Source organism: Rhinatrema bivittatum, chromosome 7, assembly GCF_901001135.1.
Source record: "Rhinatrema bivittatum chromosome 7, aRhiBiv1.1, whole genome shotgun sequence".
NCBI lineage: Eukaryota > Metazoa > Chordata > Amphibia > Gymnophiona > Rhinatrematidae > Rhinatrema > Rhinatrema bivittatum.
The window spans coordinates 263099279-263123062 of NC_042621.1; the positions used below are offsets into that span (position 1 = coordinate 263099279).

General features: G+C 47.3%; 1 protein-coding gene across 2 annotated transcripts in view; it reads left to right on the forward strand.

Moving 5' to 3' along the window:
• ARHGAP19 (Rho GTPase activating protein 19) overlaps positions 1-23784 on the forward strand; it is a 171367-nt gene that overhangs the window by 32452 nt on the left and 115131 nt on the right. For both annotated transcript variants that reach the window (XM_029610172.1, XM_029610173.1), the window contains exon 2: positions 9602-9867. In XM_029610172.1, coding sequence (XP_029466032.1) covers positions 9602-9867 — 266 coding nt within the window. The remainder of the gene's footprint in view (positions 1-9601; positions 9868-23784) is intronic.

Below are 23784 nucleotides of genomic sequence, written 5' to 3' on the forward strand. Positions count from 1 at the left end.
TGGAGGCCTGTCACATGCATAAAAAAAAAGCCAATTTTCATTTAGAAATGGTCAAGGAGCTGGCTAAAGAGAAAACTGCAAATAATCGATACTTTTAAATATTAATAAAGTGACATAGTTGGGTCCTTCAGAGATCTGTACTTAGACTGCTTTTTAATATTTTTTTCATCAGTGATCTAGAATGAATAAGCAATAATATTGCTATTTTTACAGGTGACTCCAGTATCATTCAAATAGTAAATACAAGTCACAATTGATTTTTACAAAGGAATCTAGAAACCCTACGCAAAATCATGTATGGAGCACAAGGCTAGCTAGATGAAATTATTATTACAGAGCATTTCTTTATGACTAACCAGGAAATGACCTGGATATCCTAGTTGATTCTGTAAATTGGAAAGGAGTGTGCAAAGCCTGCTAGTCAGGTAGATTAGTGACACTTGTATGTGGTAATCCAGCAAGCAGCAGCTAAAATTCTTGTTTAAATGAATGACGATTTTTGTCCTATTCATAACTAAATGAAGCATGAACTGCCTCCAGTGTATTTCTGCCAATGGCAACATAAAGAAATTGAGTTTGGAATTGGATTTTAGTCCCAAATGTTAAATCCATCAAAATAAAACCATAGAAATATGACGGCATCCAGTCTGCCCAGCATGCTTATGTAGCATCTGCCAGGCCTTACAGGTCACCCCAATACTTAGTTTCCCAGACCATCAAAGTCCGGGCCCTTGTTGGTTGCTGTCTGAGTCCAATTCCCCATTACCTCTTGCTGTTGCAATGTTGGAATTTCATCAAAAGTATCAGGCATATTGGTTAATGGTAGTAACAGCAGCATCAGCAAGTTACCCCCATGCTTATTTATTTTCCCAGACCGTAAAATTCAATGTCCTTATTGGTTAACATAGAAACATAGAAATGACGGCAGAAGAAGACCAAACGGCCCATCCAGTCTGCCCAGCAAGCTTCACACGTTTTTTTCTCTCATACTTATCTGTTTCTCTTAGCTCTTGGTTCTATTTCCCTTCCACCCCCACCATTGAAATATCTAGCTTGATTAGTTAGGGGTAGTAACCGCCGCAATAAGCAAGCTACACCCATGCTTATTTGTTTTACCCAGACTATGTTATACAGTCCTTATTGGTTGTTTTTCTTCTCCCCTGCTGTTGAAGCAGGGAGCTATGCTGGAAATGCGTGATGTATCAGTCTTCTCCCATGCTGTTGAAGCAGAGAGCCATGCTGGATATGCATCGAAAGTGAAGTATCGGACACAATTGGTTTGGGGTAGTAACCGCCGTAACAAGCCAGCTATTCCCCACTTTGTGAGTGCGAACCCTTTTTTCTTCTCCCCTGCCGTTGAAGCAGAGAACTATGCTGTATATGCATTGAAGGTGAAGCATCAGGCTTATTTGGTTTGGGGTAGTAACCGCCGTAACAAGCCAGCTACTCCCCTCTTTGTGAGTGTAAATCCATTTTTCCACATTTCCTCTTGCTGTTGAAGCTTAGAGCGATGTTGGAGTCACAGTAAGCATGTGTATGTTTATTGAATAAGGGTATTGTCTCCAGGCAGTAGCCGTCATTCTGGCGAGTCACCCACTCTTCATTGGCGGCCTCTTGACTTTATGGATCCACAGTGTTTATCCCACGCCCCTTTGAAGTCCTTCACATTTCTGGTCTTCACCACATCCTCCGGAAGGGCATTCCAGGCGTCCACCACCCTCTCCGTGAAGAAATACTTCCTGACATTGGTTCTGAATCTTCCTCCCTGGAGCTTCAAATCGTGACCCCTGGTTCTGCTGATTTTTTTCCTATGGAACAGGTTTGTCGTTGTCTTTGTATCATTAAAACCTTTCAAGTATCTGAAAGTCTGTATCATATCACCTCTGCTCCTCCTTTCCTCCAGGTTGCTGTCTGAATCTAATTCCCCTTTTCCCCCTGCCGTTAAAGCAGAAAGCAATAATGGAGTTGCATCAACAGTATGAACAGTATGGTTAAGAATAGTATCTGCAACACTGCCAAGTTATCCCCATACACTCTCTCTTCTTCATTTCCATCCTCTAGCCTTTAGGGATCCACAGTGTTTATCCCATGTCCTTTGAAATCTTTCTCTGTATTTGTCTTCACCACCAACTCCGGAATGACATTCAGGCATCCACCACCCTCTCCTAGAACAAGCAGGATGGAAGTCCTCACATATGGATGACATCATTGGATGGAGCCCGGCACGGAACTTTGATCTCAAAGATTCTAGAACTTTCAGCATGCCCCACTGAGCATGTGCAGCTGTAGTCATCACTCTGCTCCCTAGGCAGAGTTCCTCAGTCTCTCTTATTTTTTTCCGCTGAGCTGTTGTCTCACGGTTGCGGAGCTCGTGCTCTTTTTTTTTTTTTTTTTAATCGGAAAAAGTTTTTCACAATATTCAGCTTTGCTCTCTTACAGTTTGTAAGTGATTTTTTTCTAGAGCTGCAGCTTTTCTTTCTGGTAGTTTTATTCTTTTTTCAAACTGTCTGCCGGCTGCATGGTGGATTCTCCCCTGTGCAGCCTGGCAGGGTCTGTTAATCCAAAAAAAAACCTGCTCCTGCAGGTTTTGATTTGTGTCCTCTCTTTGCTCTGTTTTTCTTTTTTCCCCACAGTGCTGACAGGACTGAACTATGCAGTCAGTTGGTGACCAGTGTAAGCCGCTGAACCTGGGGACTCGCCTGAGTTCTACCTGGGCTGGAGTTCCATGGCAGTTCACCGATTGCTCAACATCGATGGATTCAGACGATGGAAGGATTGAAGACTATGCCGTTCTTGTGGGGTGGGGATAGCTCATCTTTCCCCACCTTCTCAAGGAACTAGTCTCCACGGGTGGGAGCCCTGGATGATGTTGCCTCCCCTCTTGCTTGCCAGCCTTGATAATGCAATCTCTCTGGGAGAGAGGGTGAGCGAAGCCTAAAGCTAGCAGCTTGCTGCTGCACCTCTGTGCCATGCCCATGAACGGTTGCCTGTGCACAACTGTGACAAGCGCACCATTTGTGTGACTGATCGATGTTGGACCGCATGAAGGACAGGGCCCATCCTCTGTACCGTGGTCCCCTTGATGCCATCGAGGTCCAGGATCACCCTCATTGCCATTGAGGTGTGTGACCACCCACGATACCGTGGTGGCCTTCTGTGCTGTCGGCATAGGTGGAACTGGAGTCTCACTGCACCAATTTGGGCATCAAGTCCTCTGTGCTGCGGTGCCCCCAGTGCCGTGATGCAGTACGCTCAATGACACGATGCACTCAATGGCACTGTGCACTTGTCCAGGCATTCGATACCTCGGTACCCTAGATGCACTCGATGCTACGGTGCTCTTGATGCCCTTGATGTCACGATGCCCTTGCAGCTCTCAATTCCTCAATACCCTTGCACTCAGTGCTGTGGTGATCGTGGTACCATTGATGCCATCGAGGTGGGGGAACTTACTAGAGAAGCCTTAGGACCACTTATGCCTCTCACTACTGCCTCGGCTGCGTAGAGTCCCAGTGACCAGGCACTGGACTCTCCATTGAGCGACCGTGTTGCTCCTGTGGCAGTAGACTGCCGGGATTTTGTAAAGCCCCCACATGACCCTGCAGCCTTCGGGGGGGGGGGGGGGGGGGGGGGCAAGGGTTCTTGGCCTCTTACGGATCGAGTGCAGAAGTTGCCATCTACTCAAGGTGCGCTGGTGTATTTGTATTCAGTGGCTCGGTGTCCTCAGAGCTCCTGGGTGGTGTTCCCTACAGAGCACTGGGAAGCCCAGGGCTTTCCCTTCAGCCGACGGTCCCAGTGTTGGGGGCCCCACCAAGATGCGCACACCATCAATATTAATGGGCACTAGCGAGGCTCTCATTAGCCATAATGCTTCCGAGGCCATCTAGCTCGCAGCATTGACACCACCGGTGTAAATTGGGTTGCTGAGGGGAATTGCCATTGGCACTGGCGGTCGTCTGTGCCTTTTTGATATCTATGGCCTGTCGGGAGGCTGTGGGGCCTCTCCCTGCAGAGGCCCATGGCTCCTTTATTCCATACTTTTGGACGTCGGGACCACTGGGCTGTCAATGTCTTTGGGGACCTGTGGTGCCAGGAATGGTGCTAATTACCAGAAAACTGCTTATAGATCGCAGGATGTGTCCACAGTCCTCCATAAGCACCTGCATTTGCCAGGGACTTTGCTACAGTCGTTCCCTGTGGGACTTGCAAGCGAGCCGGTTCTAATGCTGTTTCAATGGCCCACCTGTTGGAGTATGCTCAGGTACTGAAGGAGGCAATGCCATAGACCGCCACCCTTCACCATGCCCTACCCAGAGCACCAGTGGTGCTGGGGATGCAGTCACGCTGTCCTCTTCACTCCGCTGCAGTTACTGTGGCGTTGATGCGCCGCTTGCGCCGTTGGGACAGGTAAGGTATCTGTTCCAAGGGCCTTGGACCTGACAGACGGCATTCTCACTAGCTGTGCAGTCCTCAGCCACACTAGATTTCTGCCATTTTTTGGCATAGTCTCAGCCTCCACATCAGTCCATGCTGCATAGCGCTGTGGAGCACTGTCAGAGGAGCTGTCATTACATACTCTATGCTTGGTCGTAGGGCGGCGTGTAGCCACCAACTCTAGCAAGTGGTTCTCTGTCCTCGCTGGGGCATGGGATTTCTCTCACAAGCACGGCGTTCAGGATCAGTGATGTGCCACCATCTGTGGATAGGTTACCTCTGCATGAGTCCGCCCAGCGTGCTTTTCGCAGTGGAGGGTTTCCAGTTGCCTGGTTATTGGAGTGTGTGTGTGCTCATTGTTCCCTCCAGGCAGTCACAACAGGTTGTGTTCCGCAGCTGCAGGACTGACCTAGGATCCTGAGGTGAGTGGACATCACGAGAGTGGCTAGAGTGTTCTCTCCTTTCTCAGCAGAGGAATATGTCTTTCATCCTCTACCATGATCTTGTGGAACAGTCCCTGGGGCTCTGTCCCTGAGCAATTGTTTTCTCTGATCCGGAGCCCCAATCCTTTGAATCGGTGCATTTCCTTGGAGGCCAGGGAGTGGCAGATACAGTCATTGGACCGTCTTCAGCTGGGGTCCCTCTGGGGATTACAGTGGTGACCTCCCCTATCCGAGGCTGGCTGCCTGTGGTGAGATGGTCACGTCTGTGCCTCAGCAAGTAGTGATTGTGCCTCAGCTCTCCTTCAGGGAGTTGCTAGGACTTTCGAGATCAGGAGGCCCCGATCCTGCTGCTTCCCTCTGCCCTCTGGAGGGGAGATTTGACTTGGTTCCAGGGTAACCATTTCGGGTTATCCTATGGACACCCCACTATGCACCCCTTTGAGGGGTGACCCTTCGTTCCTGGACAAGGGATGCCACTGCTCTGACTGGCGCCAGTCCCAAGAATAGTCAAGAGTAGCTCTCTTCCTTGGACGCTTTAAAGCGCGGCACGTCTAAACTCGAAGAGGCCTGTCCATTGTTGCTCCCTGGTGGCTCTCCAGGTCTCCCCCCATTTGGGAGTTACCTTGGAATCTGCTGGGCTCTGTGGGCGTCTTTCTTAAGGATTGCTATCTTCAGTCATCCTTGCCTGCAGGACCCTCCTCTGTGAGGAGTATTTTGGTCCATCAGCTAGGCGATTGTGCCTTTCACCTTTTTGCCGTGTCCATGGAAGAGGGAATGGGGGGCAGAGTACCCTGCATGAGGGCTACTGCCCTCTGCTTGTTGTAGCATGCAGTCTTGGGTCATGCAACATTGTCCATTGCTGGGCCATGTGCTCCCTTAGGAGGGGAAGTATTATGCACTCATGGCTGGGGTAATGATACCGCAGCCGGGTGGCTTGATACTCTGTCCCGAGATCGCTCTGGGCCTGTGCTGATAATACAATCAGGTTCTACAGGGGTTTGTGCTTGCAACTCCCCGACTTCCCGTCTCCTGGTGGAGCCTTCGGAACTTCTCCTCCCCTGGGGCAATCGTGCTCAGTTTCTGCTGTTTCGAGAAGACTGAGGGCTCCGTCTCAGTGGGATACTCCCTGCTGCCTTGGGCAGTGAGTTGTTTGCTTGGGGTTGATAGACATCCGGGCGACTTGTGCTTGCCCTGGCGGTCCACCAGTCTGCTTCCTTGTGTCCTTTGCTCCTCCTAACTTCTGATTGGTTTGTTGGGAGGAATGGAGATGAAGCCCGTGGTATCTCTCCGTATACCTGCAGGGAGAAATACTGCCTTAGGTTTTATTTTTCCTCATTCTCTGGGTTGCCCAAAGGCCTTCCTGCTCCCCTTGCTATCCTGTGACAGGATAGATGAACCGGTTTTGGCAGGTGCTCTTGAGTGAGCTTCAGGCCTATTTTATCTCCCTGCCGGGAAGCTTTGTGCTACAGGTCTGTTTCGGGGGTTGTTCTCATCCCCTGAAACCCTTGACGCTGTCTTGTGCGGTCAGCTAGGTCTGATGCTTCGGCTCATAGTGTCTGACCCAGGCCCTGCCATGGTTTACTGCTTGTTCTTCAAGCTTAACGTGGGTTTCTTCTGCCCATTCAGCCTACCAGCCATACCTGGGCACTCTTCTTCTGACCTTTCTGGAGAGCTCTCGGACCCCAGTTTGTTTTTTCGGTTGTTTTCATACCAAAGAAATTGTGCAGTTTTCATCCTAGAGTATCTCTTGTTTACATTTTTGGTTCCTTCCTGTATCCAGGAAGATCTAGATCCACTGTTTTTGTCAGAAATCCTGCTTGTACTGTTTTCCATGATACGCTGTTGCTTCTGCTTGCACTCGCATCACTCCCCTGCCTCAGGTATCCCTGATAATTATGAGGGTTTGTGACTGTCTTTTTCTTGGCTTTCTTTGTAGAGCCCAACTCTTCTCCAGCTTGCACCCCTGGTGGATCTGCTGTCTCTCAGGCAAAGGAGGGAGTAGTGCTCCGGCACTATGCGGTTTACTGCTTTCTCCTGTTCGGACAGCCTGTAGCTTGATATTCACCCATATGTGAGGACAACCAACCTGCTTTGTCCTAGGAGAAAGTGTTGCTTACCTGTAACAGGTGTTCTCCTAGGAGAGCAGGATGTTAGTCCTCACAAAACCCTTCTGCCTCCCCTGGGAGTTGGTTTCTCTATGTATTAACTATATCATGGACTGAGGAACTCTGCCTAGGGGGCATGGTGATGACTACAGCTGCACATGCTCAGTGGGGCATGCTGAAAGCTCTAGAATCTTTGAGATCAAAGTTCCGTGCCGGGCTCCATCCGGTGATGTCACTCATATGTGAAGACTAACATCCTGCTGTCCTAGGAGAACACCTGTTACAGGTAAGAACTGTGCTTTCCTGATGTTGGTTCTGAGTCTACCTCCCTGGAGTTTCATTACGTGACTCCTAGTTTTACTGATTTCTTTTCAATGGAAAAGGTTTGTTGATTGTGTATCATTAAAACCTTTCAGGTATCTGAAGGTCTGTATCAGATCTCCCCTGTACCTCCTCTCCTCCAGTGTATACATATTTAGGTCCTTCAACCTCTCCTCATACGTCATTTGATGGAGACCCCCCTACTATTTTTCTCACCCTTCTCTGGACCTCCTCCATTCTGTCTCTGTGCCTTTTGAGATACAGTCTCCAGAACTGAACACAGTACTCCAGGTGAGGCCTCACCAAGGATCTGTACAAGGGGTTTAACACCTCCTTATTCCTCTCTCAATGCAGCCCAGCATTCTTCTGGCTTTAGCTATCGCCTTGTCACATTACTTCACTGTCTTCAGATCGCTAGACACTATCTCCCCAAGGTCCCTGCTCTGTGCACAATAGCCCTTCACCCCCAATTCCCGAAAATGCAGTGTTCTTCAGTTTTGTAATCTAGGACCTAGACTGGGCCAGTAGCAAGCTGCAGTACTCTGCTTGTAGCACAGAAGTTATTTGTGGCTCTTCAGGGCCCTCTGGAGGACTTTTACAGCATGCAGAATGTTTCCAAATGCGTATGTCCTAAAATGAAATGGAGCTAAGCTTAAACTTAAAAGGAGAGAACATTTGAATGAAGGCTCTTAGAGGTGTAGTAAAAATTGAGCATGACTGGATTAGTATTCAAAAGCAGCCCTTGATGAAATGCTATGGTTGGTAGAGCCTGTATAAATTATATAAACTGAGAAGCTGATGTTTTAACCAGAGCTGCATTTCTGGGACACCAAATCTTTGCTCTGTTTGTTTGTTTTGTTTTTTTTTGGTTAAATTTTACTGCAGTGTGTTAACATTGTGTGTATTTATTTAAGAATTTGTGGCAAGAAATGGTGGCATTGCTTCTAAGTGCTGGATGTCGCCCTGTTTAAAAGTGAAAGACGACATATAAGTTCTGGTTTTCATCAATTTAAACCTTGTGGACTTCCTTTCAGAATTTCAGGATGGGCTGACTGTAGTGCAGGACTGTCTGTAGATAACAGCAGCACTTGCAGTTTTAAAGCGCGGCATCCAGTTCTAGTATAAACAGTAACAGTAGCTGGTAGTGTGCGGATGTCGAGGTCCCAGGAGCACGGGCCCATGTCCTAGTTATTGTTTTATGGAAGGTTTGCCCAGGGCCCCGCTTTACTAGCACACAATGTGCCATTGTGGTTGGGAGCATGTCTGGAATTTGCATAGGCTGCTTTGGCACTGGGGCTTCTTTGTTCCTTGGAACGGAGGAGCAAGTCTCCTGTGCACTCTGGCTTATTAATGCCTCTCCACAAGCTTTCTGCACTCTTGTAAGACTTTTTGTCATTTATATAATATTGCTATTGAGAAATGTTTTAGATGCAATAATTTGGAACTGGAAATTATGCTCGATAAATATCTGATCGGAACTAGAAAAAGTTGTTTTCAGTAGTCGAGGGAGCATTACTAGAACAGGTTGCACTGAACGGAACGGTAAAATGTAATGTTTTGACAATATAGTAACATCATTGCTACTGCAATTAAGCTATCACTTCACATACACACAGGTGTTGTATTATGTAAAAATGGTAACATTTTGTCTGCTGCTTACTCTAAATTCCTCTGGTGCAGCAGCCTTATAGCAGAAGCCATGATGCACTGTAAAAGCAATTTCTTGCAGCTTGCAACTTTTATAGTTAGTACAGTGTCCCAAGTATCTTTATATGTATCCTTCTCTTATCAGAATTTACTGTATCCCACTTTTAGTTCAGTTCATCTCATGCTGAAGTGATTTTTCATGGTTTAAATATATTTGGTTTGGTATCCCTGAATAGACACCTCCCCTTTCTGTATCCAAAATGTGTTCTGTGAGCAATCCCTACGTAAATTCCTATTACAGCCGAAAGTGTTTATGTTCATTTTCTCTGAATGTTAAATGCAAGTTTTTAAAATGTCATTTTGCTGGGACTTCAGCGAGTCTACTAAAGTTCTTTATCCTGTGATCTGCAAATTATGGAATAATCTTTTTCCTTTCAGCTTGGAGTTTGTTCTGAATTGTTTTGGGGAGGGCACAGATGTTTGGCAAGTGTTATATTGTGGGAGTCTTGTGAATGTATAACCATTTTTTTATTTTTTTATTTACAAATTTTAAAACTCATTTCTTTGTTAAATTCAGAGAGGCTTTTTAGCTGTCGTCTTCCGTTACTATAAGCGTTTTCACTTTTCATGTTGTCATTCTCTCATTTTCAGTGATACGCTCTGCAGCATCGTCATCTGTAATGATGCTGCCCTTCGGAGCGGGCCCGTCATTTTCAATCCGGATTTCTTTGTGGAGAAGTTGCGGCACGACAAGCCAGAAGTATTTACCGAGTTGGTGGTCAGTAACGTTACAAGGCTAATTGACCTGCCTGGTGCAGAGTTTGCCCAGCTCATTGGAGAGGAGGAGCCGAAGCTGCCTGGAAGCAATGGAACGGCCGCTGGGTTCTTCCGCTCCCTGAACTTCCTGAGACGCAAAGGTTTGTACCGAGCTCTGAATTCTTTCGAACACTGTAATAGTATGCCGGCCGACCAATCAGTAGGAGCGCTTGTTCAGATACTTTTTCTTAAGCTCATTGAGGTGTAATTGTAATCATGGCCTCTGTTAAAACGCTCCTCTTACTGCTCTTCTGTACTATTTCATTACCAGGATCAGGCTTCCCCTTTAGTTTGTAATGGAGCAGCATTGCCTCTCTGTGGCCAAATGTCTGTAATTGTAGGAAATATTCGGTTGTTTTCTTTTTAATCGAGAAATACTGCATCATTTTCTTCTAACTTGAATCAGAATTATGGCTATCTGGTAAATGATTCTATAGGTTTAGTTTTGTTTACTGCCAGGTCCTCTCTAACTTCTTAAGGGGCCATAGGCAATGCTTTGTGTGGATTCCCTTTTAATTTTCCCATATTTGAACTTAATTGAATTACTTTTTTTCCAAAATCCAAGCTCAAATCAAGTTATACTCAGGTGCAGTAAGTAGGTCCCTTCTCCTGAGAGCTTACAATCTAAGGGGCTCATTCACAAAGCCATGTTAGCATTTATTGCATGGTAAATGATCGATTTATTGGGTGGTAAATGGCCTAACATGGGGATAATGCAAAGTATTTGTAGTACCTCGCATTATTTCAGCCCTGGCACTGCCCATATTATAATGAGCTGATTAGTATTTAAATGCATGCTAAAAAAAAAAAAAATCACAAGCCACAATATTTGACTTGAATTTAGTTACAGCTCAAGAGTTGTAGCTAACTTCCCCCAGATGCATCAGGATGCTTCTGGAGCTATCACTTAAAGGGGCCAGTGAGTAAGCCCCCTCCCTGATCCCTGGAGGCAGCTGTATAAAAGAATAAATTAAAACATTTTTAAGGTCAGTCCCGGCCCTACTCCTCTACTCCCCTACTCTCACCCCCCCTCCCCACTCACAAACGGGCCGATTCAGTAAAGTCCACGGGAGAGCGGACGAATGCCCACTCTCCCGGCGCGCGCGATTCTGTATTTAAATTAGGTGGTGCGGTAGAAACGGGCAAAAGGAGGCGCTAGGGACACTAGTGTGTCTCTAGCACCTCCTTTTGATCCAGAGCGGCGGCTGTCAGCGGGTTTGACAGCCGACGCTCAATTTTGCCGGCGTCTGTTCTCGAGCCCGCTGACAGCTACGGGCTCGGAAACCGGATGCCGGCAAAATTGAGTGACCGGTTTTCAGCCCGACATCCGCCGGCCCATTTAAATTTTTTTTTCTTTTTTTTTTACTTTTTCTATCCTTCGGGACCTCCGACTTAATATCGCCATGATATTAAGTCGGAGGGTGCACAGTAAAGCAGTTTTTACTGCTTTTCTGTGCACTTTCCTGGTGCCGGCAGAAACTAGCACCTACCTTTGGGTAGGCACTAATTTCTTAAAGTAAAATGTGCGGCTTGGCTGCACATTTTACTTTCTGTATCCCGCGCGCATACCTAATAGGGCCCTCAACATGCATTTGCATGTTGAGGGCCCTATTAGGTGCCGCGGGTTGGACGTGCGTTTTCCGCCCCTTACTGAATAAGGGGTAAGGGAAAACGCGCGTCCAAGGGCAGGTTAACTGTATCGGCCTGCAAGTAAGCCCAGGACTTTGCCTTTATTAAAGGCTGGACGCTACCTAGGGACGCTCTGGGCCCCCACTGTACTATTGGGGCTTGCTTTGTGAGTAAGGGGGTTCTGGAGGGTAAGCTAGTGTGAGGGTCCTTGCCTCCAGGGTCCGGATTGTAGGGGAGGGGTGGGAGGTAAGGGTGGGCCCAGAACCGGCCTTAAAAATGTTTTATTTCCTAGCATGTAGCCAGATGAACTCGGGACCAATGGGTATTGTGCTCTCCTGATAGCAGATGGGAGACAGAGTCAGATTTCAAAGCTGACGTCAGCCTACATATACCCGTGCAGCATGCTTAGCTCTTCGGTATTTCTCCGTCTCCATAGCAGATGCGGATACTATCCCAAACAAGAATAGTGTAACATTTAAAGTAGGAAAGAAAATTTACTTTAAGAGGAGAGCCCCGCTTCTCCTGCAATGAAACCTAATGGTCCCTCCCCCAGTCGAGACTTTCCTGAGGTGACTTTTAGTATCCCTCAGAGGTGAGCCTTGGTCCGACGGCCAATTCCCGGCGTGGACTTAGCCCCCAGGGTGGCTGAAAGGCAGCGGGTGCAGATTTGAGCGCGGCGGTGAAGGTATTTCCCTCCCCCCCCGCAGCTGGAAACCGCCCAGCATGCGACCGGTAAGTGCCGAATAGCCGTACCGTCCTTCCTTAGATGAGGCTTTAAAATCGGGTTGAGTAGTCCTCCTTGGGCAGGCCCTGATTCAGTGTGAGGGTCCACACACGTGGAGACCCTCTGGGGGGGGTCGCCATCTTGCCTTCGGGGTCATCTGCGCCATTTTCCCCCCTCGACTGACAGTAAGCGCAGGGCAGGCCGGAGGCCTGAAGCGCCTAATTTAAACCCTCATCTATGGGGTGAGCGCACAGCGGCGCGCACATCTGAGTTGTGTGCACAGCGATGCGCACAACTAGGCCGCGTGCATAACGGTGCCGCAAGCACAAGTTCCGTTGCCCGTTCGCACAACTTGCGCGCACTTCTTGCACATAACTTCCACACACCCAACGTGCACAACTAAGCGCATTTGCGCGCATAACCCCACGCATGGATGAGTTTTTAAGACCTACTCATGCGTAAGCAATGGCACTGCCATCCAAGAAAGCCAAGGGACCTTTTCTTTGCCCAGCCTGCCACTTAAGAGCCGCACAGCTGGAATTGGATTCCCTCCTGTGCCAACAGTGTGAACAGAACCAGAGAGAACCAAATCAAGACCCTCTACAGCCAGGAGAGGGATCCGGAACCACTGATGATGGCACCCTCGACCTAAGTATTTCCAACTCTGTGCCCCCATGGGAAAATTCCTCTGGGGCAACCATTACAATCCCCCCCTGGGATTAACATGGACCCAGGAACCTTCTCCTGGGTGGAATTTTATTTAAAGGGCTGCAAACGTTTGTCTAGGCACAACCAGCCCCTACTACCCACCTAATTCAAACCCTGCCGGAAGCTTAAGCACTTCCCGGCCCCTTCTTGGTTCCTCGAGACATGCCTCTCCTAACCAAGAGCATCCCTGATGAGGATCCAGACACCTCAGAAGAGGAAACTGACTCCCTGGAAGAAGGAGACATTCCCCCAGGGATAGAGCCATACCGGACCATGCTCTGATTCTTCCACAAGGACGAATTACCAGCCCTCGTGTCCCAGGCTATGAAGACACTGGGTCTTCCAGGCATGGAACCTACATCGGAACCAAAGAAGAATCACATGTTGGTGTACCTCCTTAAGGCTTCATGCTATTTTCCTATGTTGGTGCCAATCAAGGAATTGATTGACCCTGGAATGGAATGCTCCAGAGGCCACTTTCAAAGGGGGGCAGGCACTAGAAGCCCTATACCCACTGGAACCCATGGTTAAGGAACTTCTACGTTTCCCCAAAGTAGATGCTATGATCTGTGCAGTCTCAAAACAGACTACGATCCCAGTGGAGGGGGGAGCGGCACTGAAGGATGTCCAGGATAGAAGGCTGGAAGCCATCCTTAAGCAGACCTTTGATGTTTCAGCAATGACGCTACAAATTGCTTCCTGCTGCACATTAGTGGCACGTCCTCGCCAGAAACGCAACCACGCCCAGAGAAGCGATGGAGCCTGCATTCTCCTTCCTCACCAATGCTACCGCAGACCTCGTGCGCACCTCATCCAGGGGTGTTGCTGCTGCAGCGCTTTAAGCCTTACAAGAATACACGGTCCCAAGCACCTCGTCCTTCAGGAAGGTCTCAGTCCTTTCGAAACAGGCACATTTAAAAGAGGAGCAAGCTCAGGGACAGGCCTCGGCCATACCCTACAATGAGAAGACGCAGACCCATCCATAGGAAGAAGACATAGGGGGCAGACTTACCCTCTTCTACCAAAGATGGGTCGCGATAACTTCAGACAAGTGGGTCCTAACTATCATTCGAAAGGGGGTACTCGCTGGAATTCCAAAGCATTCCCCCAGACAAATTTATGAAATCGCCGTGCCACTCCCACTCCAAGAGATTGGCAGTGGAAATCACTCTAGCAAGACCACAAGGCCGTCAACCACATGGAAACCCTATGCTCAGTTATAATGGCGGTACAACCGGGAGAATCTTAACCTCCCTGGACCTATCTGAAGCCTACCTTCACATCCCGGTCCATCAGAACCACCAGCGCTTCCTGCGCTTTGCGATACTGGGCCATCATTATTAATTCCAAGCCTACCCTTCGGACTAGCTACTGCCCCCCAGAACCTTCACGAAAATCATGGTGGTAGTGGCGGCAGCACTGAGGAAAGAAGGAGGCCTGGTACATCCTTACTTGGACGATTGGCTCAGGGCAAAGCCTCCAGAGGAGAGTCGCCATGCGACCACCAAAGTCAAGAATCTACTACAAGAACTCCGGGTGGGTTGTGAACACAACCAAGAGTTGTCCACAGCCCTCCGAGTCACTAGAATACCTGGGAGTCCGGTTCGATACCAAACAAAACAAGGTCTACCTTCCCCCTCCATGGAGAAGGAAGCTAATGGACCAATTACAAAAGCTGTTGACCTCGGTCCGCCCCAAGGTATGGGACTACCTTCAAGTCCTCGGCCTCATGACATTAACTCTGGAAGTTGTTCCATGGGCAAGGGCCCATTTGCGGCCGCTATAATGTTCCCTACTGTCACAATGGAATCCAGTGTCCCAGAACTACTCAATTCACTTCCAGCTACCGACAGAGGTTCAGGAGCAGCTCAGTGGTGGCTACAGGAAAAACACCTAAGCAGAGGCGTAAACCTATCCGCACCAAACTGGATCTTCCTCACCATGGACGCAAGCCTGCGAGGGTGAGGAGCCCACTGTCAGGAACTGACGGCCCACGGACAATGGAACAAGGAAGAGGCGGGATGGAACATAAACCGCCTGGAAGCTCGAGCATTCAGACTAGCCTGCCTATGATTCAGCCACAGATTCCGAGGTGAGTCCATCAGTCATGTCGGATGATGCAACGACCGTTGCCTACATCAACCAACAGGGAGGAACCAAGAGCCAGCAGATGTCTCTAGAAATAGACCCCCTCCCTGCAAGGGGTTTTGGCCTCCCACATCGCGGGAAAAGACATCTCTGCGGATTACCTCAGCAGAGAGACAGCCTAGACCTGGGGGAATGGTCACTGGCGGAACAGCCTTCCAGCTGATAGTAAATCGATTGGGTCTCCCAGCCATGGACCTACTAGTATATGTAGGCTGACGTCAGCTTTGAAATCTGACTCCATCTGCTATCAGGAGAGCACAATACCCATTGGTCCTGAGTCATCTGTCTACACTAAGGAAAACGAAATTATCAGGTAAGTAATTTCTCCAGTTTTCACTCTTGTACGGCTGCCTCCAGGGGCGGCAGCAGGGGAGGGGGTACTGAGTCCTGTGGAGACTCACGGGACTTTTGGTAACTCATATGAGGGGGCGCTTACTTGGGGCCATTGTCCCTATTTAAGCGAGGGTGGCCCCACAATCCCAAGGCCACTATTGTGCAAATTTTTGTGGTATTTAACACCGTGGTATTTTACTATGGGATAAAATACAATGGGACTCGCAAAGCGGCAGGGTCATTTTCTGCGGCTTTGTGACTCCTGCGTTCAGTTGGATCTCATCTTTCGATTTGTTTATATTCTTTGGGTAGACCGGGGGTGGGAAGCGGGGAATTTGCTTCCTATGTTTACTCTTTTGATGATCTATGTTTATATGCCTTGGGAACTCAGGAACCCGTACCCAGATGTCTTGTGTTATCTTTATTGTTCAATAAACAGATTAAACATAAAAAAGGTATGAAAAAGGAAAATGTCTGTAGCCCAGTACTTGAAATCTCTAGGTCTGTGGTTCCCAAACCTGTCTTGCAGGACCCCCAGCCAGTCAAGTTTTTAGGTATCCATAATGAATATGCATGAGATACATTTGCATGTCCTTCGTCCACTGCTTGCAAATTTTATCTCATGCAAATACATTGTGGATACTCTGAAAAGCTGACTGGCTGGTGTCCTCCAAGACAGGTTTGGGAACCTCTGCTTTAGGGGTATCAGAAAACAGGAACCACCAGAGTGCTACAAAAAAAAACTGAAACCAACTAGACTATATAATCATTTACCTCGAATCAATAAACTGCAGAGAATCCAAAAAGTATTTCCAATCTGTAAGAGCATTGTTTAAGCATCAGTCTTATTAAAAAATTTGCAATCTGATTAGTGTGATCTATTATTTTGGAGGGTAGTCTGCACAAAATAAAAATCAAGAAATATCTAAATTTTATAAATTAAAAGAAATTCATTCAGCATTAGTTGAAAGTAGTCTCTCTTACAGGCCAATACAGAACGGTGCACTTGGCTGAGCGCACCATTAGCCCTCGTTTGGCCGCGCGTTTTTGACGCACTATTATTATCCCTTATACAGTAAGGGGTGGAAAACGCGCGGCCAACCCCCCTGAAACTAATAGCGCTCATCACATGCAAATGCATGTTGATGAGCCTATTAGGTAGTCACCCGCAATACAGAAAGCAAATGTGCGGCTTGCCCACCGGGCAAGTGTACAGAAAAGCAGAAAAAACTGCTGTACACCCTCCGACTTAATATCATAGTGATATTAAGTCAGAGGCCCCCCCACCAAAATAATCTTCTTAAAAAAAATTCTGCCCGCGGGTTGGATGCTCAATTTTGCCGGTGTCCGTGTTCCGAACCCATGGCTGTCAGCAGGTTCGACAACAGACGCCGGTAAAATTAAGCGTCGGCTGTCGGATCCGCTGACAGCCGGCGCTTCTGCCAATAAGGAGGCGCTAGGGATGTGCTAGTGTCCCTAGCGCCTCCTTAGTGCGGACCCTAATTTAAATACTGAATTGCGCGCCCGGGAGAGCTGCCTGGGTGCGCATTGGGAGAGCGGGCGCTCGCCTCGGAGCACCGGCTCTCCCGCAGAGTTTACTGTATTGGCCTGTTAAATAATTAGGAAACCTCGGCTAGAATGTTTTCTCTTTTGCTCAACATAGAAAAAAAATGCAAATTCTTTTTTTCACCTTAGTAATAGTGACACATACTCCTTCTATTACCAGGCACTTTTGTGAAGTAACACATAACGCTGCAAAAATGTCACTCTCAACCCCATATACCATATCTGTAATACCAAAACACTAACTACCAGAACTCAAACAGCAACAACCCTATATGAAAAGGCAAGACTGCAAATATTCTGCCGGGCCCTAAAATGCCAATATACCTCCTATTGGGAAAACAGAACAAAATGGACTGCTCTAGATCCTGGCACAGAACCTACATGCTACAGCATGCCTCACCTTTGTTACATAGAAACATAGAAAATGACGGCAGAAGAAGACCAATCGGTCCATCCAGTCTGCCCAGCAAGCTTCACACTTCTTTTTTTCTCATACTTATCTGTTTCTCTTGGCTCTTATTAACCTTAGGTTCTATTTCCCTTTCACCCCCACCATTAATGTAGAGAGCAGTGATGGAGCTGCTTCCAAGTGAAATATTAAGTTTGATTAGTTGGTTAAGCGGCAGCATAGCTAGCTCTCTGCCGTTGAAGCAGAGAGCAATGCTGGATATGCGTGAAGTATTAGTTTTTCTTCTCCCCTGCCGTTGTAGCAGGGAGCTATGCTGGATATGCATTGAAAGTGAAGTATGCCTTGAAAGACACGTTAACTATCATCTAATATTGAAATGCCTAATAATTGGTAATTGAATAAGCCTAATAATTGGTAATACTTATAGCCCATGAACCCATCCCTGTTTTTTTTTTTTGTTGTTTTTTTTTCCTTTTTTTAATTTGGAGATGGCAGCCCTCCATCCTTCCGCTCCGTGAAGGTGGAACACCAACCACTGGCATCCCGCTCCGTGAATGCCTCTGTGGCTACTGCCGCTCCGTGCAGTGTTTTGCTGCCTCCTCTTTATATGCTTCCTCTAGACCTGATGGATCCACAGTGTTTATCCCATGCCCCTTTGAAGTCCTTCGCAGTTTTGGACTTCACCACTTCCTCCGGAAGGCATTCCAGGCATCCACCACTCTCCGTGAAGAAATACTTCCTGACATTGGTTCTTAGTCTTCCTCCTTGGAGCCTCAGCTCGTGACCTCTGGTTCTGCTGATTTTTTTCCGACGGAAAAGGTTTGTAGTTGTCTTTGGATCGTTAAAGTTTTTCAAGTATCTGAAAGTCTGAATCATATCACCCCTGCTCCTCCTTTCCTCCAGGGTGTACATATTTAGATTCTTCAATCTCTCCTCGTATGACATCCGATGAAGACCCTCCACCTTTCTGGTCGCCCTTCTCTGCACCGCTTCAATCTTGTCTCGGTCTCTTTGTAGATACGGTCTCCAGAACTGAACACAGTACTCCAGGTGAGGCCTCACCAAGGACCTGTACAAGGGGATAATCACTTCCCTTTTCTTACTCGATATTTCTCTCTCTCTGCAGCCCAGCATTCTTCTGGCTTTTGCTATCGCCTTGTCGCATTGTTTCGCAGACTTTATATCATTAGACACTATAACACCAAGGTCTCTCTCCTGCTCCGTGCACATCAGCCTTTCCCCCCCATTCAAATACAGTTCATTCGGATTTCCACTCCCCATATGCTTGACTTTGCACTTCTTGGCATTGCATCTCAGCTGCCATATCTTCGACCACTCTTCCAGTTTCCTTAAATCCCGTCTCATTCTCTCCACTCCTTCCGGCGTGTCCACTCTGTTGCAGATCTTAGTGTCGTCCGCAAAAAGACAAACCTTACCTTCTATCCCGTCCGCAATGTCGCTCACAAAGATATTGAACAGGACCGGTCCCAACACCGATCCTTGCGGTACACCACTTAAAACCGCTCTCTCTTCAGAGAGAGTTCCATTTACCATCACACATTGTCTTCTGTCCGTCAACCAGTTTGGGGCCACGCAAGCCCCCAGCAGCAGCAGTAGAAGGGCGGCTAGAGAGAGCGGCTTCAGCGGATCGGGCGCTCCCCATGCGAGGCAGCTTCCAGCAGCCCCGCCGGCCAAGGTGAATACGCGCACACCGTGACCTCCGTCCAGCCGGGTGCTCAGGTCACGGCGTGCGTTCATGCGCCTGCTGCCTTGAGCGCCCATATTGGATGTACAGGCGTGCACGTATTCACCTTCGCCGGCGGGGCTGCTGGAAGCCGCCTCACATGGGGAGCGCCTGATCCACCCCGGGCTGCTGAAGCCGCTCTCTCTCGCTGCCCTTCTACTGCTGCTGCTGGGGGGGCTTGCGTGGCCGCGGCCAGGGCAGGTGAGCTGGGGCTGGGGGAAAGTTTGCCCGGGACTGTGAAATTTCGTCTCTCTCTGCTGGGGCTTGGATTGGGTTGGGTTGGTTTGGTTTGGGACTGTGAAATTTCGTCTCTCTCTGCTGGGGATTGGGTTGGATTGGGTTGGTTTGGTTTGGGACTGTGAAATTTCGTCTCTCTCTGCTGGGGATTGGTTTGGTTTGGGACTGTGAAATTTCGTCTCTCTCTGCTGGGGCTTGGATTGGGTTGGTTTGGTTTGGGACTGTGAAATTTCGTCTCTCTCTGCTGGGGATTGGGTTGGATTGGGTTGGTTTGGTTTGGGACTGTGAAATTTCGTCTCTCTCTGCTGGGGATTGGTTTGGTTTGGGACTGTGAAATTTAGTCTCTCTCTGCTGGGGATTGGATTGGTTTGGTTTGGGACTGTGAAATTTCGTCTCTCTTGCCCGTCCGAAGGAGGGTGATTTGTTGCGCTCCCTGCCTCCGATCGCCGGCTGCTGGGGCTTGCTGGTGCCGGGCGCTCAAGGCAGCGGGGTCTGTAGGAGAACCATTCACTTCATGGTACCTGTCATTTCAAACGTCATTTGAAATAACATTTGAAATGACAGGTTCCAGCGCACCCAGGATACTGTATAGGTGCTGTAGTGCCTATACAGTAAAACGGATTGCGCTTCATGGACGCGCTTTGGACGCGGCTTGCATTTGCATGCCATTTAAATACTGTATCGAGCGGTATGTGACCGGACTGTGCGCGCGGCAAACGAGCGGGCGCCCGGCACTGCTGCACTTTTTCTTACGCGCCCTTACTGTATTGGCCTGTAGGTTAGGGAGCAAAGTGACTCTTCTTTGCTGTGTTTTGGCTTTGTCTGCCCCGTTATTCCCTGCAGGCTGCATGGGAGGGGACTTGCTAGAACAGGAAGCTGAGAGCTGTTCTCTGCTGCCTGAGATTGGGCACTGACGAATTGAATTGTCAGGGGCAGAGCTCTCTGTGCTTATGCAACAGGCCCTCTGCTATGCAGGGACAGGGGCATCTACCCCTTTTGCCTCCATCCTGCATGTCATCTGACAAAGTGAAAGTTGCGTACCTGTAATGGATGTTCTCTGAGAACAGTTGGATGTAAATCTCGCAGAACCCAACTGTCTTACCTTGGAACTGGATACTGTCTGTATTCATGTTAGATAATTTAAGGACCGGAAGAGGTCCCTCATGACACGGGATGGCCATGCACATGCTTGGTGGAGCAGGGCAAAAGATTCTCACTGCTTTGTCATAATCTTCATTGGCTTGGTTATTCAGAAGACATCACCATCCGTGAGGACTTACATCTAGCTGTTCTCAGAGAAGACTTGTTAGAAGTAAGCAACTTCTGCGTTAATGTACACGGAGATGCCCCGTTAATGCCTTTCGCCTGGAATTAGACAATATGCCACCTTGAATTGCATAAGGTTTGCTGTTACTGAGATGTGTGGGTTTTTTTCTTTCTTTTTGTTTTGTTTTGGTTTTTAGTAGTTCATTACTTTGTTTTGATTTTCTAAGTTCTTGGTGTGACACCAGCATTATTTTCAGGGTTTTTTTTCTCACCTCTTTAAGCATATTATTTCTCTCTGATATCCTTCTTAACAGGTCTTGTAAAACACTTTCAGAGCTTATGTTGCAATATTGCCATTATGGGGGAAAAAACCTATTTGCATGATGTGTCAGGCTGTGAAATAAATTATTCATGTAACCAAGTGATATTAATAATTTGCATGCTTTATCTGCTTGCAGATCACTCAGTGAAAAGGGTGTTAATTACCCTGATTATGCTTCTTATTTACATTATACTCTGTTTTTCTTTTTTATTTACCGAGTTGCTAACAGGAAAAATAATCATTAGATTAAAAAAAAAATCCTGATATTACTGATCTCCTCACAGATTCACAAGTTCTGTTGTGATGTGTACACTTGGAGACAGATTTTGACACTCATCTTGCATGTCACATAAATGTTGTTAATCTTGCTGGCCTTCTTTAGGGTAAAGGGTGCCTTTCTGCTTGACTTCTTCACTTGATATATACTTTGTTCATGATAAGCAGGGCTGAATTATCCATGACAAGTGAGTGACGTCGTCTGAAGGCACTAAACGGATCTTTCTCTCACCAGTAGAACATGTGCGGGAATTCCCACATGGGCGTTGCCTTCTGAACCCACTCATGCATGGATGTATATCTATCTCTGCATCTCTGTCTCTCTTCCCCCCCACCCCTTTGAAAAAATAAATTGCTTTGCTGCCTCAGCAGCCCCCACATTTTTCCTCAGAATGGACGTAATTTTAAAAGGTTACACTGTAAATGTAACTACTATTGTAGCAATGTATCAAAAGTCAATTTACGCATGTTAAGTGCACTTCCACGTGAATATCCTATGGACATTTCAATGGCATATTTTCTAGCAATTTTCAAAGGCCCACTTATATGGGTAAAGTGCATTTACACATGCAAAACCCAATTTTAAGCATTTTAAATACTTTTTAAAATCAGGCCCATTACCAGAAAGAAGAAATCTACAGTCAGTGGATTCAAGGACTGTTTGTGGCAGGAGAATGGCCCATTACAGATGGGCACAAACACTTCTACACTGCCTCGAACAGGACCATGACAAGGCCAGTTGTTACAACTGTGGATGGATTTTCTCCGTGTACTCAAAAATCCAGGGTCTGGAAAATGGAGGAACTGCGTCTCTGAGAAGCCGCAGTCAATACTTCTCCCAAAGTGCAGCCTCCTCTGCCTCTCTGGGTCCTGAGTTGAGTAGGAACTCAAAAATATCTCCTTCATTGATGGGACAGGCTGAATCCTTGGTCGAGTAATCATCATGTGTAAAAAGATTGCGTGCCACCCTCTAGAGTTGCCGGTGTACAAAAAGCATTGAGGCATGAGGTGCACAATTTTCGACGAACGTGATGCTTTGAGCCATGAATTGCATTGATTCTCCGCACCTATATCATCGAATTATACATCAGTGCTTCCAACACAGCTATATGCTGGCTTACACAAGATTTTATCAGGAGCAAAGGGGGATATGATACCTTTACTCCCACTAATTACTCCCTTGCACTAACAAAATTAGTGTAACAAGGGCTATGCCTGGAGACTCTAGATTCAATTTGCTTTCACATCTAATTGGCTTTCAGTTCAAATTCTCAGAACCCAGAAAATGTGCAGGATTCCCATACTTGTATCAGAAGAGGATGTTCCATCGCCCATGCCAGGTCAAAGGGCACATCAACCCATTGACCAAATAGCTCAGTTACTAAAGGATTTCTTTGTGTTCAGTGGCTAAAGGAAAAGAGATCACTTTGAAATCTCTCCTGTCCAGGATATCAGAGCTACTCCTATGAGGAGTCTCAGTATCTCCGATTCAGCTAGATACTTCATCAGAGCCCATGGCAGCTACTTCCAGCAGAGTCCAACCAATCGGAGAATGTATACCAGGAGCATACCGTTCCATGACAACCAAGGACCCCTCCTCAGACACCTATTTCATCATTGGGGTCCTGGATTCATATTCCCTCACCTCCAGACTCTGGAGACAGGTTGATGGGAATCTCCTCTGACCCCCTCCCAGAGCCTCAGGAACATATGACTCCACTGGAAGACATTCCCTATGTCAGATTTTGGAAAAAAGCACTTGGCGTCTATTTGCGCGAGGATAAAGATCCCTGCACAGAGGTCTTTGATCTCCAAATTTTGGACACTCAGCAAAAGTAGCAGCTATCTCCATCCATGACTTAATACAAGAATTACAAACAAGGATGTAGAAAAAATTCTATTTCCTGTGCCCCATTTGTAAGAAAATTAGACCTCCAATATAGAGTGCAAAAATCCCCAGGATTGGGGTACTGTAATTATCTCATTAATCAGTTGTTAAAAGAACAAAGATAAGAAAATATTCAAATACTCTGTTAGAAAAGGATCTCAAATTATTGGACAATTTTGGTAAGAAGGTATTCCAAAGCTCCATGCTAAATTTGCAGATTTCTGCCTACCATGTTTGTAGTCGGAAACTGAAGCCTTTCCTTCCACCTGACGAAGGAGAAGTTGTCTACCGTCAACCACTCCTAGATGCTGAAGAATGTATATGTCATCTTATTTGAGCCATTTACCAGACATTGACACCACAGCAAGCATTTTGACAGCATTCATCTGAGCACACTGCAAGGCTTGGTTGAGAGCCGGTAGCCTCTGTGACAATGGCCATGACAATCTGGTGGATATTCCATGCCAAGATCAACTTTTCAGTAAAAAGGCCAGAGAAACAGTTGCTTAATTAAAAGAATATGTGGCGGTCCAGTTCATGTAGACAGGACTGGAACAGCCGTCTTCTGCAAGGCGTTCTTACTACTCCTTTAAAAAAACAGTATTTGTAGAGATGCCCATTCCGGCAATTTCAAAAATAGTGGATGTAGCCTCTATTTCTGCTACATCAGCAATTTCCAGCACACAGTAGACAGCATGAATGCCATCAGCCTAAAGCAAATCATCCTATCTAGCTCAAGTATTTGTCCACACTCCATACCCAGCAACA